This window comes from Microtus ochrogaster, chromosome 17 (genome assembly GCF_000317375.1).
Source record: "Microtus ochrogaster isolate Prairie Vole_2 chromosome 17, MicOch1.0, whole genome shotgun sequence".
NCBI lineage: Eukaryota > Metazoa > Chordata > Mammalia > Rodentia > Cricetidae > Microtus > Microtus ochrogaster.
The window spans coordinates 33,233,851-33,248,650 of NC_022019.1; the positions used below are offsets into that span (position 1 = coordinate 33,233,851).

Below are 14,800 nucleotides of genomic sequence, written 5' to 3' on the forward strand. Positions count from 1 at the left end.
TTTTTTTTGGTTTTTCGAGACAGGGTTTCTCTGTGGTTTTGGAGCCTGTCCTGGAACTAGCTCTTGTAGACCAGGCTGGTCTCGAACTCGCAGAGATCCGCCTGCCTCTGCCTCCCAAGTGCTGGGATTAAAGGAGTGCGCTACCACCGCCCGGCTGTCTATCCATTTGTGTGTGTGTGTTGCCCACGGAGGACAGAATTGGAGTTACAAGCGCTGCAAGCTACTATGTGGGTGTGAGCTGGGAACCAAACTCAGGTCTTTGCAGGAGCAGCCAACGCTCTTAACCACTGAGGCCATCTCTCCAGGCCTTTAGTGATGTGTGTAATACCATACATACATACATACAGGTTGTATCATAAGGTAGACAGAGTTGGTGCCCTGTTATTCCTTTCACATGTAGAGTGTGTCTTTGGGGTAAAACAAACCTCTTTTCTTATTCCTTGCTTCCTTTCTCATCTCTAAGTGCCCTAGGCCTCCCTGGAAGTTGTTAAGACTCAAACGAGTAGGTTCTAAAGGGATTCTAAAATACAAAATAGACCAAACAGTTTTGAGATATTATACAGCAGACCAAGCCACCCCCCCCCCATCCCAAATAGTGCCATCAGATATCTCTGAGAAAATTCCCTTTCCTGTGGGGGGCAACTTCGAATACATGACAAATCTGTCTAAACCTAAGATAGCAATGAGAAACAAACAAAAGCATCCTCACCAAAGCAGGAATTCACTAACAATAACTACTGTGCCAACGGGAGAGGCGCTCTGAAGCTTCCAGGGCTACGAAATATAAAAACATTTACTATTTCTTACTTTTTTCCACTAGAAGATCATACTGTTTTTATTTTTAACCATGTCAACACCAAACAGCACGACAACAGACAATAAAAAAGAACTATAGGGGCTGGAGAGATGGCTCAGGGACTAAGAAGCCTTGCTGATCTTGCAAATATGACCCGAGTTCAAGTTCTCAGCACCTACATGGCTGCGCACAACCACCTGTAATTTCAGTTCCAGGGGACCTGGCACCCTCTTCTGACCTCCCAAGACAGCAGGCACGCACTCAAACACATAAAATAAAGCTAAAAAACTTTTGTGTAATGTTGGTCTCTACTTCAAGTGTCTAGCGTTTCTGTCTCTTTGCAGGACCACTTATAATATTCTCATTTGCTACTTTAAACACTTATCGTTCAATTGTCTGTGTGAAGGTGCAGGTACCACTGCATGCATGCACCGCTGTGCACGCGCAGAGGGCGGGGCACGCTCTTGAGACTCAGTTCTCTCCTGCCACCTTGTGGGATCCAGGGGTCAAACTCGGGTCATCAAGCCTGCACACAAACACCTCTTCTACTCATGGAACCATCTTCCAGGGCCTTATTTTATTTTGTTTCTGTATGACAGCCTCTCACCACCTAGCCTGGCTGTCCTAGACCTCACCATGTAGATGAGGCTGTCTTTGGACTCAGAGATCCATCTGCTTCTGCCTCACGAGTGTTGGGATTAAAGGCGTGTGCCACCATGCCTGGCCCCCTTATTGTATTTTTTTTTAACCAACAATAGATGAGAGAAGTTACATTTGAATTTTTTTTTTTTTGGTTTTTTTTGAGACAGGGTTTCTCTGTGGCTTTGGAGCCTGTCCTGGAACTAGCTCTGTAGACCAGGCTGGTCTCGAACTCTCAGAGATACATTTGAATTCTTTAGTAAGTGGCTAGGGATAGTTTATTCAGGAAAAGCTTATCACACAAGGGGAACAGGGGCAGATCCCAGACTGAATGGGGCTAACGATGACTAGACAAAGCTGGATAAAGAGGGGTTCCCATCGCTCGTGTCTATCTTCACAAGTTTTTAAAGTCAGTCTGGGGCTCCCTCCTGGAATTTCTGTTGTGTCCTTGTGGACTGCAGGTATTACGAGGCAGCAGTGGGACTTCTGAGTCCTCTTGGCCCAAGGCTGCTTCTTCTAAATAAGAACTGAGCATTGGTGCCCACTGCCAGGGAAGCCGTGTTCTGACAGCAGCTAATGCGCTGGACTGGTTACCACAGAAGGGAATTTCACTCTCCACTGTTAGGAAAATGCATTACGACTCTTAAGTGTCCAGCATCTGTGACAGACATGGTGAGGTGGCGCTATGATTTCAGAGAGAAAGCCAGCTCCAAGGTTGGTGCATGAGGTTCCCACGGATCACACTGATCCCGCTCAGTCCCGACCACTGCGTCTTAGGGGAACTAGACTTCAAGGGGTCACAGGCAGGAGCTGCGATACTACTCAGAGAAAGCTCCAGGTCTGTGCCCAGGCCCACCGGGTCACAACAACCCAGGTATTCTTGCCAGCTTCACCCCGTCCTTTTCTTTCCCCGGAGTGCCCAGACACAAACATTCCGGCCACCCTCATCTCCTTCAAGTTGACTCCTATATCACATGCTATCTGATATCCCCACGAGTCCCCCCCCACCCTCCCCTTTAAACTGTACTCCTCTCCCCCAGGCTCCACACTCCCAACCTCCATGGTGTCTCTCATCCCGTGTGGCATGCTCTAACACCCCATGCTGACTGTTGTCTTTTCTTGCTGAGATGTGAGGGTCTGGCTCACTTTGGGGACCGTGCCTCACCGGGGCGTGCATTACTGTCCCAAGACTACACGAGAGAACAGAGTGGCCCCGGAAGATGGAAAGTCAGTTGAGCACGGGAACAAGCCACTGTGTAGTACACAGCCCAGCGTCCTGATGTGTGGCCCTTTAGGAAGACAGAGGACACATGTCAACTGTAGGGCAGGCTAGGGTGAACAGAAGGCAGGCAGCAAACAGATGTTTCCAGTCTGAGTGCAGTGGAGGTGACTGACAGCTGGAGGAGCTGGGAATAGCAACTGGGAAGAAAGGAGAGGCAGGGCCAGAAACTTCCACCCAGGAAGCTGAGGGAGGGAGGAGAAAATGGTGACGTTTTCTCAGGACTGGGAACTTTCCAGAAGGGTTAGCTTGCAAGCAGGAGGCAGGAAAGGCCAAAGGTTAGGTCTGCAGCAAGACGGTGGAAGTTCCAGGAGCCTAGTAACTGGAGGGAAACTCTAGTTCAAAGTCTCCAAAAGAGCTGGTGTGTTTCTTTAAGGTTGCCATGGTGTTGACACTCTCAGTAGCTTTCACGGAAAAAGAACTTTCCTCCAACTCCACTCCGTCTAGTCAGCTGTCCCTTCTACACTTCCAGGCAGCAAACCCTGCACCTGTTTCTGGTGTCACACTGTGGTCCCTTTTGCTCCTCATGAAGCCTAAGGCAAGAGTTTAATGGCGGGTAAGATCTAGTTGTCCAACTCATTCCTTCCCCGCCTGTCTGTACTTCACAGGATTGTTTAACACAGAGGGAAGCACAATGTCCCCACATCCACACAGAGAGAGGCAGTGGCCAGGTCTGCAGGAGCCCCAGGCAAGGCCCTTACGGTGTGGCTGGCGAAGTCGCTGAGTGGCTATTCTGTCTGTTGTGCCTCTTTCTGAAGCCAGTTACTCTTTGTCCTCTGATTTGGTGATAGAGCGCTAAGCCCACATTCTTTATCTAATCTAAAATGGTTCAGCAGCAAGTGTGAACTGTAACCCGGAAGAACAGGTGCCCAGGGAGAACACCCTGCCATGAGTCAAATCAGTACGCCACCTCAACAGGACTCACGATAAAAATAACCGCTCAGCTCAGCAGTGTGCTCTGAGCACGCACCAGGAATCTCCTGCGGTGCTTGCTGGGCACAGAGCCTGGGTGCCCTCCCTAGTTTCTTATTAAGCAGATTCGGGGTGTGAGGTGGTTAGAGCCTGGGAATCCGCAGTTCAGATTCCCAGGGGCAGCTGACCTTGGTGGCTCCAGAGCAAACTCTGACAGATGCTGATTTAGGGAATCCACAGTGAGGTTGTTCACAGTCAAACTGGAAACCCCAAGAAGGACCATTATCTAGAGATCGTTTACTTAACCGGTGTACATTAGAGAAACCACCGTTTGCTCAGAGCAAGGGGCTCACCCTTGTGAGGGCAGTGTGGTTTACGCATTGCGAGTTTTCCTAAGAGAAAGAGTGGGGAACGTTTATAACTACACGCTTTTGTGTTTGTTTTAAAACCCTTATCTCATTCTAAACCATTTCTCCCACAGACACTGTACAATATCTGCTGTATTACGCTGCCGTGAGTTTATTTTTATTTTTACTGGGTGCATGTGTGTCTGTGGGCGAGCACATACAGGAGCACACCTGTGCCTGGAGGCCAGAAGAGGGGGTTACAGGCAACTGTCTGCGGCCTGCTGTGGGGTGCTGGGAACTGAACCGTACAGAAGAACAGTAAGCACTCGTAACTGCTGAGTCACTTCTCTGGCCCCAAGTCATGAGTTTATGTATTTTAATGTTTTAGGGTTTATTTATTTTTATGTGTATAGGTCTTTGGTCTGCACATATGTCTATTTTAATGTTTTAGGGTTCATTTATTTTTATGTGTTATAGGTCTTTGGTCTGCACGTATGTCTGTGTACCTTCACGCATGCCCAGTGCCCAAGAAAGCCAGAAGAGGGTGTCAAACCCTCTCGGTCTCCTAGGGCTGGAGTTATAGATGTTTGTAAGTCACCATGTGGGTGCTGGGAATTGAATCCAGGCGATGTGGGAGAACAGAAGTGGTTTTAAACACTGAGCCATCTCCCCGGTCCTTACTCTAGCGAAGCAAATACACTGTCTGGCGGGAGGGATGCATGTGTACCCCAGTCCTTACTCTAGCAAGAGCCGTACAGCGTCTGGCAGGAGGGAGGTGTTAGTTCCCAGGTTCTAGCCAGAGCCTACAGTGTCTGGTGGGAGGGAGGCGTGCGTACCCCAGTCCTTACTCTAGTGAGAGCGGTACACTGTCTGGCGGGAAGAAGGCGTGCGTACCCCAGTCCTTACTCTAGTGAGAGCGGTACACTGTCTGGCGGGAAGAAGGCGTGCGTACCCAGGTCCTTACGCTAGCGCTAGAGAGCCGTGTACAGCGTCTGGCGGGAGGGAGGCGTGTGTACCCCAGTCCTTACTCTAGTGAGAGAGGTGCACTGTCTGGCGGGAGGAAGGCGTGCGTACCCAGGTGTACAACGTCTGGCGGGAGGGAGGCCTGCGTACCTGTCAGGATGGTGCGCCGTTTGCACTGCTCCTCCACCCCGCCCTGCCTCTTTCCAGTCTGGGTGAAGGGCATCTCGAACATGAAGCGCCGGATGTTGTGGCATCTCTCAAACTCCGTTCTCCTCTCCTGTAACTCCTTCTCGTCAAAGAACGGGGTCACGTGGGTCACCTGGATGTAAGCAAACTTGGAATCCAGGTCCTTTGGGTTAACCTTGAAAACAATAAGCAACACCAAGTCAGGCACTATTCCTGGTCTACAATGAGTCTTCTAAACTTTTCATTAGAAAACATCTGAGAAAAACAAATTTAGGAAGATTGGAAAAAAACCAGTAGAAGAACACCCACTATCTACCAAGAGGATCATCACCGCTACCACCTTGCTGTATTTGTTTCAAGAAGAGATGCATACACATACATGTAAGTATGCACAAACCAATGTGTGGAGACAGGGTGTTAAAACTGATTTTTCAGGTTACCATACAAAGTAATGGGATTCATCACATCTTCACTCAGGTGTCAATATACCTTACTATCAGACTTTGATAAACACACACACCACATTTCAATGTAAATGGTATACATCATGACACACCACCCTGTTTTTCCTAAAAATGAGAACATTTTCCTCTAAAAACACAATGCACTATAGTACTTAGCGACAATAATTCTATTCAAGACATCTTAACTCCCTCAGAAGTATTCAGACTGATGGAGTCTAACAACCGCTACACTTCACATCGGAGTGTCTGTCTGTCCCTCGCTCCCTCTCTTCTTCCTTCCAGTCCTCCTCCCCTACCCTGCTTCTTTTAGAAGAATCTCTTGTAGCCCAGTGTGGCTTTGAACCCACGATCCTCCTGTGTCCCCTTTGTAAATGATGGGATTACAGAGTAAGTCACCACACTGAGCTTGTCTCTTGGCTCTGCCTTAGTCTGGATTTCTCCACTCTAATTTTTGTTTATTCTAAAACTTTTATGTGCTTGGCTAGAAGAGGGGTTTATTTTAAGAATAAGGATCAAATGTTAGGCCCTAAATTACTATTAACTGGTTGTCAGATCAAATGAGACACCAACAGCTGCAGATGAATTTATTTAATACAAGTGCGGATTAACCTCATTTACAATGAAGTTTCTTTTGTGATTAACCCTACACATGAATGCTTTTGTAACCAGACTGAATTGGTGGACCTCTGGCGTCTGACACATGATGGAAAATTAAACAGGCATGTTCCACAGGGGGACAGAGCTGATTTACATTAGCGAGGCAAATCGATTCTGCACATCCTAATTGTATTTAACCAAGGGCAATAAATGACCACAGAAGAAACGGCTTGCAGAGGGCTTGGGGCAGCAAAGATGGTTTCATGGTTCAGCAGAGGCGCTCAGAAAAAAGGAGGAAAAGGTTAGTGGAGAGAGCCTAGTGCAGAAGGTAAAACAGAATTTTCCTGGATTTCAGAAAAGTCATCTGGACAATCCTAACTGTATTTCTTACGTATTTGTTTGCACGTGTGTCATGGCGCATGCACATAGAGGCCAGAGAGCAACTCTCGGGAGTTGGTTCTCTCCGGCCACCTTGTGGAGCCTGGGAGCGGAACTCTCGGGCCTGTGTGCAAGCTCCTCTACCCACTGACCATCTCGCTGGCTTGACCATCATATAATTGCGTTTCAATCTATGAAAGCTGACTTTCTTTAGCAAAATCAATTAAAAGGCAGCAAGAATGGCGCTGCCCGCCTGGTTGTGATGTTCCTCCCTACCCTTTGTGTTCCAGACTGCCGCACAGACAGTCGGACGCTGACTCGGGAGGAGGGCTCTGTAATTCAGCAGCTCCACAGGACCACACTGTGAACGAGGGAGGACTGGGAGCTCGGAAGAAAGGCTGCATGCGGAAGCTGTCTCTGCAGACACAGGGCTGCTCCCAGAAGAAGCCCAACCAGGCAAGTAGCTTGATCTGTTTTAAAGGGGGGTCTTAATGACCAAGTCTGACTGAGGCTTCTAGTCAAACACACCGTTTTCTTTCCCTTACGCATGACTCTCTTAAAATGACACCAAGAATTACACCACAGGGACTCAGGAGAGGACGGGGCACGTGAGAGATTTCACTGCTGGAAGACTGGCTTGCACAGCTGTGTCCCGGTTTCGGTGGTGTGCTAACCAGGGACTCCACAGGTGGGTAACACAGAAATCAGCACATCCCTGAGAAGCCCACAGGGGACCAACGTGGGACCCCATGACTGTGATGAGAAGGAGATGACAGGCCAAGTGGCCCCAAGTCTCTGTGGCTGCGAACTGGCTTCCTTCTCTGGTCCCTTTCCTACTACAGAGCATCTGATTCCAGAGAAATTGGTCTGAAAACAGCCCATAGCAGCCAAAGCGGGGTTAGCATACAGAATCAGCGTACAGAGGAGCGAGGGAGGCCGAGGGCTGCAGGCACAGGAGGGACTGTCCTATCCTCTGCCCGGGCCAGAATCCAGGTGATATCGGCTGGTCCCTGCTGCAATAGCAACCTAGTCAGGTGAGCAGGAGAAAATGAGGGCTCTCAGGAAGCAGATGCTAGACTCTGGGCACTCAGCAGAGGATGCAGGAACAAAAGGGTTCTAGTTCTTCAGGCTGGTGTCCTTAGAACGAAGCAGGGCTTTTCACATTTGTGAGTACGCACTACACGGCCAATCACACAGAATTTAAAAATTGCTAGGCAGCTTATCAGACAGCAATCATACCTTGCCAGAATCCTGTATCATTTTGACATTTTCCGAACCAAATTTATCCGAGTAAAGCTTAAGGAGCCTCTGGGAAATCTCCGACAGAGGCGTGAGCTTGGGCTCTTTGTAGATATACTCCTTGCCATCTTCATCTTCAAAGAAACCCTGCGAGGAAAAGCACCGTTAGGCATGCTCCCGGGTGTGCCCGAGGCTGACCACAGCAGGGAAAAGCCATGAGAAAGATGATTCCAAAATAAAACCCCATTTAGACAGGCACTCACAGGGGAAGGAAAGGGCTCTGAGGCGGAGTCAAGGCGCAAAGACGGGGAAAACACAAAAGTACAAACGCAAGTCATTAAGTGTGTGAGATGAAAGGGTGGGGCCCAGGCAGCACTCTCTCCGTGAGGTGTGATGGGGGCAGGCCTGTTTCACGTTCCCAGAAGCAGGGCACATGGAGAAACAACCAGGGATGCACGTCTGGTCTGGAGCAGGCCGAGCAAGAAGTACATAAAGTTTGAGTGGATTTGGCCGTGCTTCCCCGCTGAGGTAAACACTGAAGGTCAGCAGCACAGAACTGGAAATGCTTCCGTGAAAACCAGCCAATCACAAGTGCCCACAGGTTTAACATTATACGGGAAGTGAAAAAGGTTGGGAAATTAAAATGTCCAGATTGGGGGTTAATATTTGAAATTAATGTTCAAAAAGTCGCTTATCTAAAGTAAAAGGATATAAAATGGCGTAAGAAACAATATAGGTGATGGGGAAAAAAAAAAAACAGGCTAACATGAAACAAACAAATGAAAAATCCACACCAAACTGGGAGTTTAGAGGCGCTCACTCCACTAACGTTACTTGCTTTAGAAGCATTTACTGGAATTACCTCCACGTCTGTTGCACTGTCTGTAAACTGGTATTGCTATAGTTATAAAAAAACAATAACAGAGTAAATTGAAGGTTATAAAGCGCTCATCGGAAAACCACACGCCCTCAATGAACAGATGATAATCTACTCCATTTAATAATGTTAGAGCCTGAAGGTTAAAGCTTGTTTATGTAACCCCCTCTCCGACAGGACTCCCCAAGAATGACAGTGATAACTATGAGTGCGCAGATAGTATATAAAAGACTGAGACACAGGCACAAAGCAGGTCTTAATTTTTGCCTTAAAACATGCAATACGGATGTGTAAGGGAACGGATGCTTTCTGTAAATGGAATAAAAATGTTAATTTTCGTTCTGGAGTTTGAAGTGACTAGACAGTAAACATATAAGACTTGAAAAAGAAACTTGCAAACCACATGGAAGAATGAGAGATGACGCTAAGGATGGAGGAAGAACTTACCGCTGCCTTAAGAAAGTGATAAAGGAAAGAGAGGAAGAAAGAAAAACAAAAAAGCAGAGTTTACTCCAGAGGAAGATAAGAGCCACATGTCATATGAGAAATTCATTACTTTAGCGTTTACAGAGTGGAAAATTCTCAGGATCTCACTTTAAGAGAAGGAAGATAAAGGACTAGGGACAGCCTACAGAACGGGCTGAAGGCTCACCTGTCCAAAGAAGGCCACCCGGAAGTAGGTCCCCAGGAGCCTGCGGCCCGAGTGCATGACCTCGGTCACTTTGCTGTACGCCCGGTGCAGCGTGTCATACAGGTGGGCTAGTCTCTGGAAAGCAGAAGAAGACACATTTCTTCCTATTTGCAAGTCGCAGAATAAAACTGAAAACAATTCAAATGTGATGATGGACTCTGAGTAGAAAAGTCACTCTATGTTTGTGTGTGTGGGGGGGGGGTAGGGAGTGTGCATGTGGGTGTGTGTGCATACATGTGAGAGCCGGGGCACCAGCCTGGGTGGCATTCCTCAGGCCCTGTCCACCTACGACAGGGTCTCTCACTGGCTCAGAACCCATCAAGAAGGCCATGCAGGGGGGTCGGTCACCCCTAGGCATCATGTGTCTCTCTCTCTCCAGCCCTGGGAGTCCAAGCAGGTGTGATCACGCCCAGCTTTTTTACATATGTTCTGGGTATTGAACTCAGGTCCTCGGGCTTTCGAGGCAACACTTTACTGACTGGCCTATCGCCTGATTCCCAAGAGTGTATTTTGACTGTTTAACTCAGTGATCATTTCTGGATTACACCCTTGGAGGTCTCTTTCCAAGCTAACATGAGGTGGAGGAGAAAATCTCTGACATCATGCGGGTTCTGCTCTTCATACTCCGTTTGATTTGCTGGGGCAATGGCTGACTTCTGAACCCTGGAAGGTGGAAGGGCTGCCATTCCCTCATGCAGAGGAAGCAAGGAAGGGCCCCTGGAAATCAAACAGCCGTCTAAGGAAACTTCCAAGGTTCAGGGGTGGGAGAGAACCCTTGCATTCGAGACACGGGGGTGTCTGCATAGGCAGGGCCCAAGGTGTGTGACATCTGATAGCGCTATAGATGGTGACTGGTGACCGCCTTTGATACAATGTGGGTAACTGGAGACCACCGGGCATCACTGAACCCAGGCCTGCTGGCTCTCTCTGCATGAGGTCTGGGTGGTGTCAAACAGGAGAAAAGAGGGCGCGATACCTCGAAATCCCTCCGCTTTTCATAAATGGGGATGATGAGCTTGTAGATGTCGGCGATCAGCTCGTAGCGCTCGGCCTTCCAAAGTCCGTCTGCACACTGCTCCAGCAGCTCCATCAGTACATCCTGATCAAGGGGGAGGGCGGGGCCGGGAGAGGTTACAGAGAATCCGTCATCGCGTACAACCATAGGCAGTGGATCAATTTCTAACGAATCCAAGACTATAACAACTCACAAGTTCTCCCCAAGTCATGTTTATATGCGAAAACCAGAAAGGTGTAATACCTGGGCTAAGAGCTGGCCCAGCAGTTAGGAGCACTGACTGCCCGTGCAAAGGACCCAGGCTGGTTCTCAGCACCCACAGCTGCCTACAACTCCAGTTCCGGGGATCCCGACACCTTCTTGTGGGATAGCATACATGTGATACACAAATATACACACAGACAAAACTCATACACATAAAATAATTTTTTTACAAGGTATAGAAAGTTGGCTCTGGTAGACTCCCACAAGTTCTTAGCTTGTTTATTAGCTCTCTCTTTAGAACCGTAACTTGGAGATTTATTTATCCTCTCTGATGAACAAACACTGGCAATGCTGAGCTATGCAGCATTACTAAGCATGACTTCAACACCAACTAAACGTCTTGACGTTATCCAGGGATGGCGATGGGGGAACCTAGGCCTGCTTCAGCAATACCCTTTCCTCCTCCTCTTGGCAATTTCCTTCTAGAGAAGGGTGCACAGTTCTCTGCTCTGGGTAGAGCTCTCAGACTTGGGGAGAAACACTACCTACAGCTTATATACCAATCATCATGGACTTTTTCTTAGACGTAGCCACGGGTTCATCATGGCGCCATGGCGGGTCAAGTTTAAGGTTCCTGACCTGGAATGCTGGGACGGGAATGGCAGATACAAGAGCGGCAGCATGGAGCTGACTGGGGCTAGTATTTGTCACATGGCCATGGTCAGGACTGAAGAGCCCACTTCTGCCTCAGCCGACAGCTTGTTAAAGGCTCGGATTTCAGAAAGTAAACATATTTGTCTCGTCTCTAATACTGGAACTGGGTTGGATTTAATAAGGTAAACATACTTGTCTCATCTCTAATACTGGCAATAATATTGTTAATACTGTCTTATTTTTAATATCGCGATTATCTTGAGACAGCTCATGTATCCCAGGCTGGTCTCACCTGGTTTATATGGTGTGGAAGATTGAACACAGGGTTTCACACATGCCAGGCAAACACCCTACCAATGGAGCCGCGTGCCCAACCCCGTGTGCTCACCCCAATACCTCGGGTTTTACTAGTTCTTCCTGAATTTCTATATTTTCCATTTTTAGCCTAATGTTCACCACAGATTCAATGCCCACGGTTTATGGAGCCAAAGAAAATATCATTTTTAAACAATCAGTCCATCAGATAAAACTGTCGAATCAGGCCCATCTAACTCATGTCATATTTATACATCATAAAATTGTCATTTGTGCTGTTGAACTCTGCACCAGAGCTTATAAAAAGGTAGGACAGTTGTCTCAGGCTTTATGGCAGCTCTCGTTAAAGCCAGCTGTGCGCAGTAACCACGACGACAGCAGCAAAGAACCCAGAGAATCTCCAGCGCCATCCCTTCTCCTCTGCATGTACGATAAAAAGATGTCTAATAGTCCAGCACACTAAACACGCTTAAGATTTCTTCATGTTCCTCTGCTCGTAAGAAGCTAAAACAGAAAGCATGAAAGTACAGCTTGTATCACTTTGCAGTCATACAGGCATGCTCACGTCTTTCTCACCCTCACTGGTGTCTGGGGAGAACAGTCAGACTCGATCCCCCCACACCCATACACCCCACTGCCGTGCAGTCTGTAAACCCTGCATCTAATTCACTGGCCAGTTAAAAAACTTTCCCCACACTTGAACCATTACTTTCTACTTTGTATTAATTTTGTTTTTTTTTTTTTTTAAAAAAATCTTATTTCTACCAGTGTACATACACAGTCAGCAAGCAAGTGGTTCTTAGAGGCAGGTTTGCATTTTTCTCAGGGATGTCGGCAATACTGGGTGTCAGGGACACTCTTTTGTGTGGGAGAGGAGTTGATGGGCTGTATCAAAGCCTTGGATTTCTTACAAATCTTAGGCCAGACTTATTGTTAGGTCTCAAACCCGGGACAACCGGCCCCCAGGCTCTCCTTGCATTCCTCAATCTCTACCTATTACAGGGCCCTCTTAGCTGTACCCCGCATCCTACCCTAAACTTCTCCAGCCCAGGGGCTGGGCTGCCTTCCCCTCCAGATGCCCATTATACAATCCAGCCAGTCTCTTGGCCTGGGCTGCCCCTCTTGGTTGGCAGCTCCCCCCTCCAACAAGGCTCAAGGTCATGTCCACTCTAGACTCTTAGATGTCCCTGCCTCTGACGGTGCTCTCCCTTGTATCCACAATAAACTTTCTCCCCACATACCTGCAAGCAGTCTCCTCCTTCCCTCCCTCCCTCCCTCCCTCCCTCCTTTCCAACTCGCTCACCACCAATGGGTATTTCCCAAGTACCTGCATCCCAGTGCTGCCACGGACCCACAGAGGTGGCTGACGGAGTCCAAGAAAACCCAGTTTCCCAAGAGGATGGCATTGTAATGGCCAACATTAAACTTCATCTTCAAACTATTCTACAACGTGTAATCGTTTGGTTCCTTGTATTCTAACTTCCAGGTTTATCACGGATGTAATTTTTTTTGTGCGTGAAAAAGTACGGTTGGTTTCACTAGATGCACCATCAAGTCATACCATGGACAGATCTATAATAATGTCACCCTATTTACCATGGATCAGTTAAACAAACAGTAGTTAACTTTAACCCCATGCCTTAGCAATTACAGTATAATAAAAATTTGGAGTAAATGATTTGTTTGTGTTCGTCAGGTACAAAGGAAAAAGTCCCCAAAGTCCAAAAGGAAAAGAAAGTTCCTAGATCCAGAAATGGGTTTAACCTGGACCAAGGATTTCTGGCCTTTAGAAAAAAGCTAGCATTTCTCAGGAACTGGTGAAGCCAACCCCTTCTCCCAAAAGGAGCCAATTCCCTTCCCTCTGGCAGATGGCACAGATGGCTGCCTGTGGTTACATATCACAAGTACTAGTCACACACGTCCTCACTAGCGTCCTAGCCCGCTCCCCTCCTTCAGATACCCATCTCTTGTCTTTATAACGACAGGCTCTCCTGCCTCTGCTATCTCTCGGAAACAAATCCCGCTATGCTCAGACCCCCACTGCTCTCCTGCTGTCCTTACTGCACCTTCTAGAATACAGTTTTGAGATGGGAACTTACATAGCCCCAGTGTTATGGAACATTAGTTTAAGACGTGTTACATTTTTTTTTTATCCTGTAGAATATTTGTTTAATGATGCAAAGATGTGTTGCATTCTTTTATGGTGTATTTGTTTACCTCTGTGAAGCTGTGTTACTTTGCCTGCCTAAAATACCTGATTGGTCTAATAAAGAGCTGAACGGTCAATAGCGAGGCAGGAGGGCTCACTCGTTCCAGCCTCAAGCGTGTCCTCCAAAACTGTCCTAGGGCAGCAGGCTGGTTCCCTGTAACGAGGAGAAACGGCAGCAGCCAACAGCTAAGGGTGTTAAAAATCTTACACCCGTGAGAACAGCTGGAAGCTAAACCATTTCCAACAGAGTGGTGCAAGCCTGCCTGGGGTGGGAAAGAGAAGCCTGAGCCTCTGTGCAGAGGATGCTCTGCCTGGCCTGGAAGATGCTTAGCCAGGGGTCCAGCATGACGGTCTCCGTGGGGCTTCCTTGGCCATTTCTGCTGGATGCTACGACTATCTCAATTGCTGGCTCCCCTCACTTGCTATTCCAATTGCTGAGTGCTGTAAGTGCCAGCTTTGATAATGTGTTGTTATCTACGGACTGTTTCCACCTTCTGCTACCTACTACTTGCAATTTGTCCTTACACTCATGTTTGCCAAAAAAAGAAAAAAAAGTACTTATTAAAATCCAAAGCACGGATTAGGTGATTTCCTGTAAGGAACACCACAGGTGTGTTTTTAAGGCCTGTGGGAAGGCCCAGCCCACTGATGCGACCCCAGGGCAGGTGGTCCTGAAGTAGCTAAGAAAGCAGGCCGAGAAAGCCAGGAGAGCAGCAGTCTCCGGGCTCCTGCCTCACTTCCTGCTCCTGCTCTGACTTCCCTCAGTGAAGGACCATTACCTGGAAGCATAAAAGCAAATAAACCTTTTCTCCCCAAGTCGCCTTTGGTTACGGTGTTTTATCACAGCAATAAAAACCTAAGAGGCACACGGTACATGCAGAACTGGCACACAGCCTGACGGGCTGGAACATCTGCATCAGGGTGCCCAGAGAGAAAGGGAGGAGAAAGTGGGTGGATTAAACACACCCCTGCAGGGGCATACTCAATGTTTTCTGCATAAAAATGAAATTAGTAATTTAATCTTTTTTTTTTTTT

The 14,800-nt window shown here is 47.8% G+C and overlaps 1 protein-coding gene across 14 annotated transcripts in view; it reads right to left on the reverse strand.

Annotated features, from left to right (window-relative positions):
* The window catches only part of Dock9 (dedicator of cytokinesis 9), a 250,768-nt gene that overhangs the window by 10,311 nt on the left and 225,657 nt on the right, over window positions 1-14,800 (reverse strand). For 8 of the 14 annotated variants that reach the window (XM_026783247.1, XM_026783251.1, XM_026783243.1 and 5 more), the window contains 6 exons: window positions 10,345-10,467; window positions 9,330-9,443; window positions 9,125-9,130; window positions 8,663-8,698; window positions 7,801-7,947; window positions 5,087-5,297 (listed from right to left, as the gene is read on the reverse strand). In XM_026783247.1, the coding sequence (XP_026639048.1) occupies window positions 5,087-5,297; window positions 7,801-7,947; window positions 8,663-8,698; window positions 9,125-9,130; window positions 9,330-9,443; window positions 10,345-10,467 (637 nt within the window). The remainder of the gene's footprint in view (window positions 1-5,086; window positions 5,298-7,800; window positions 7,948-8,662; window positions 8,699-9,124; window positions 9,131-9,329; window positions 9,444-10,344; window positions 10,468-14,800) is intronic. The other 6 variants (XM_026783249.1, XM_026783246.1, XM_026783245.1 and 3 more) reach the window with 2 other exon arrangements.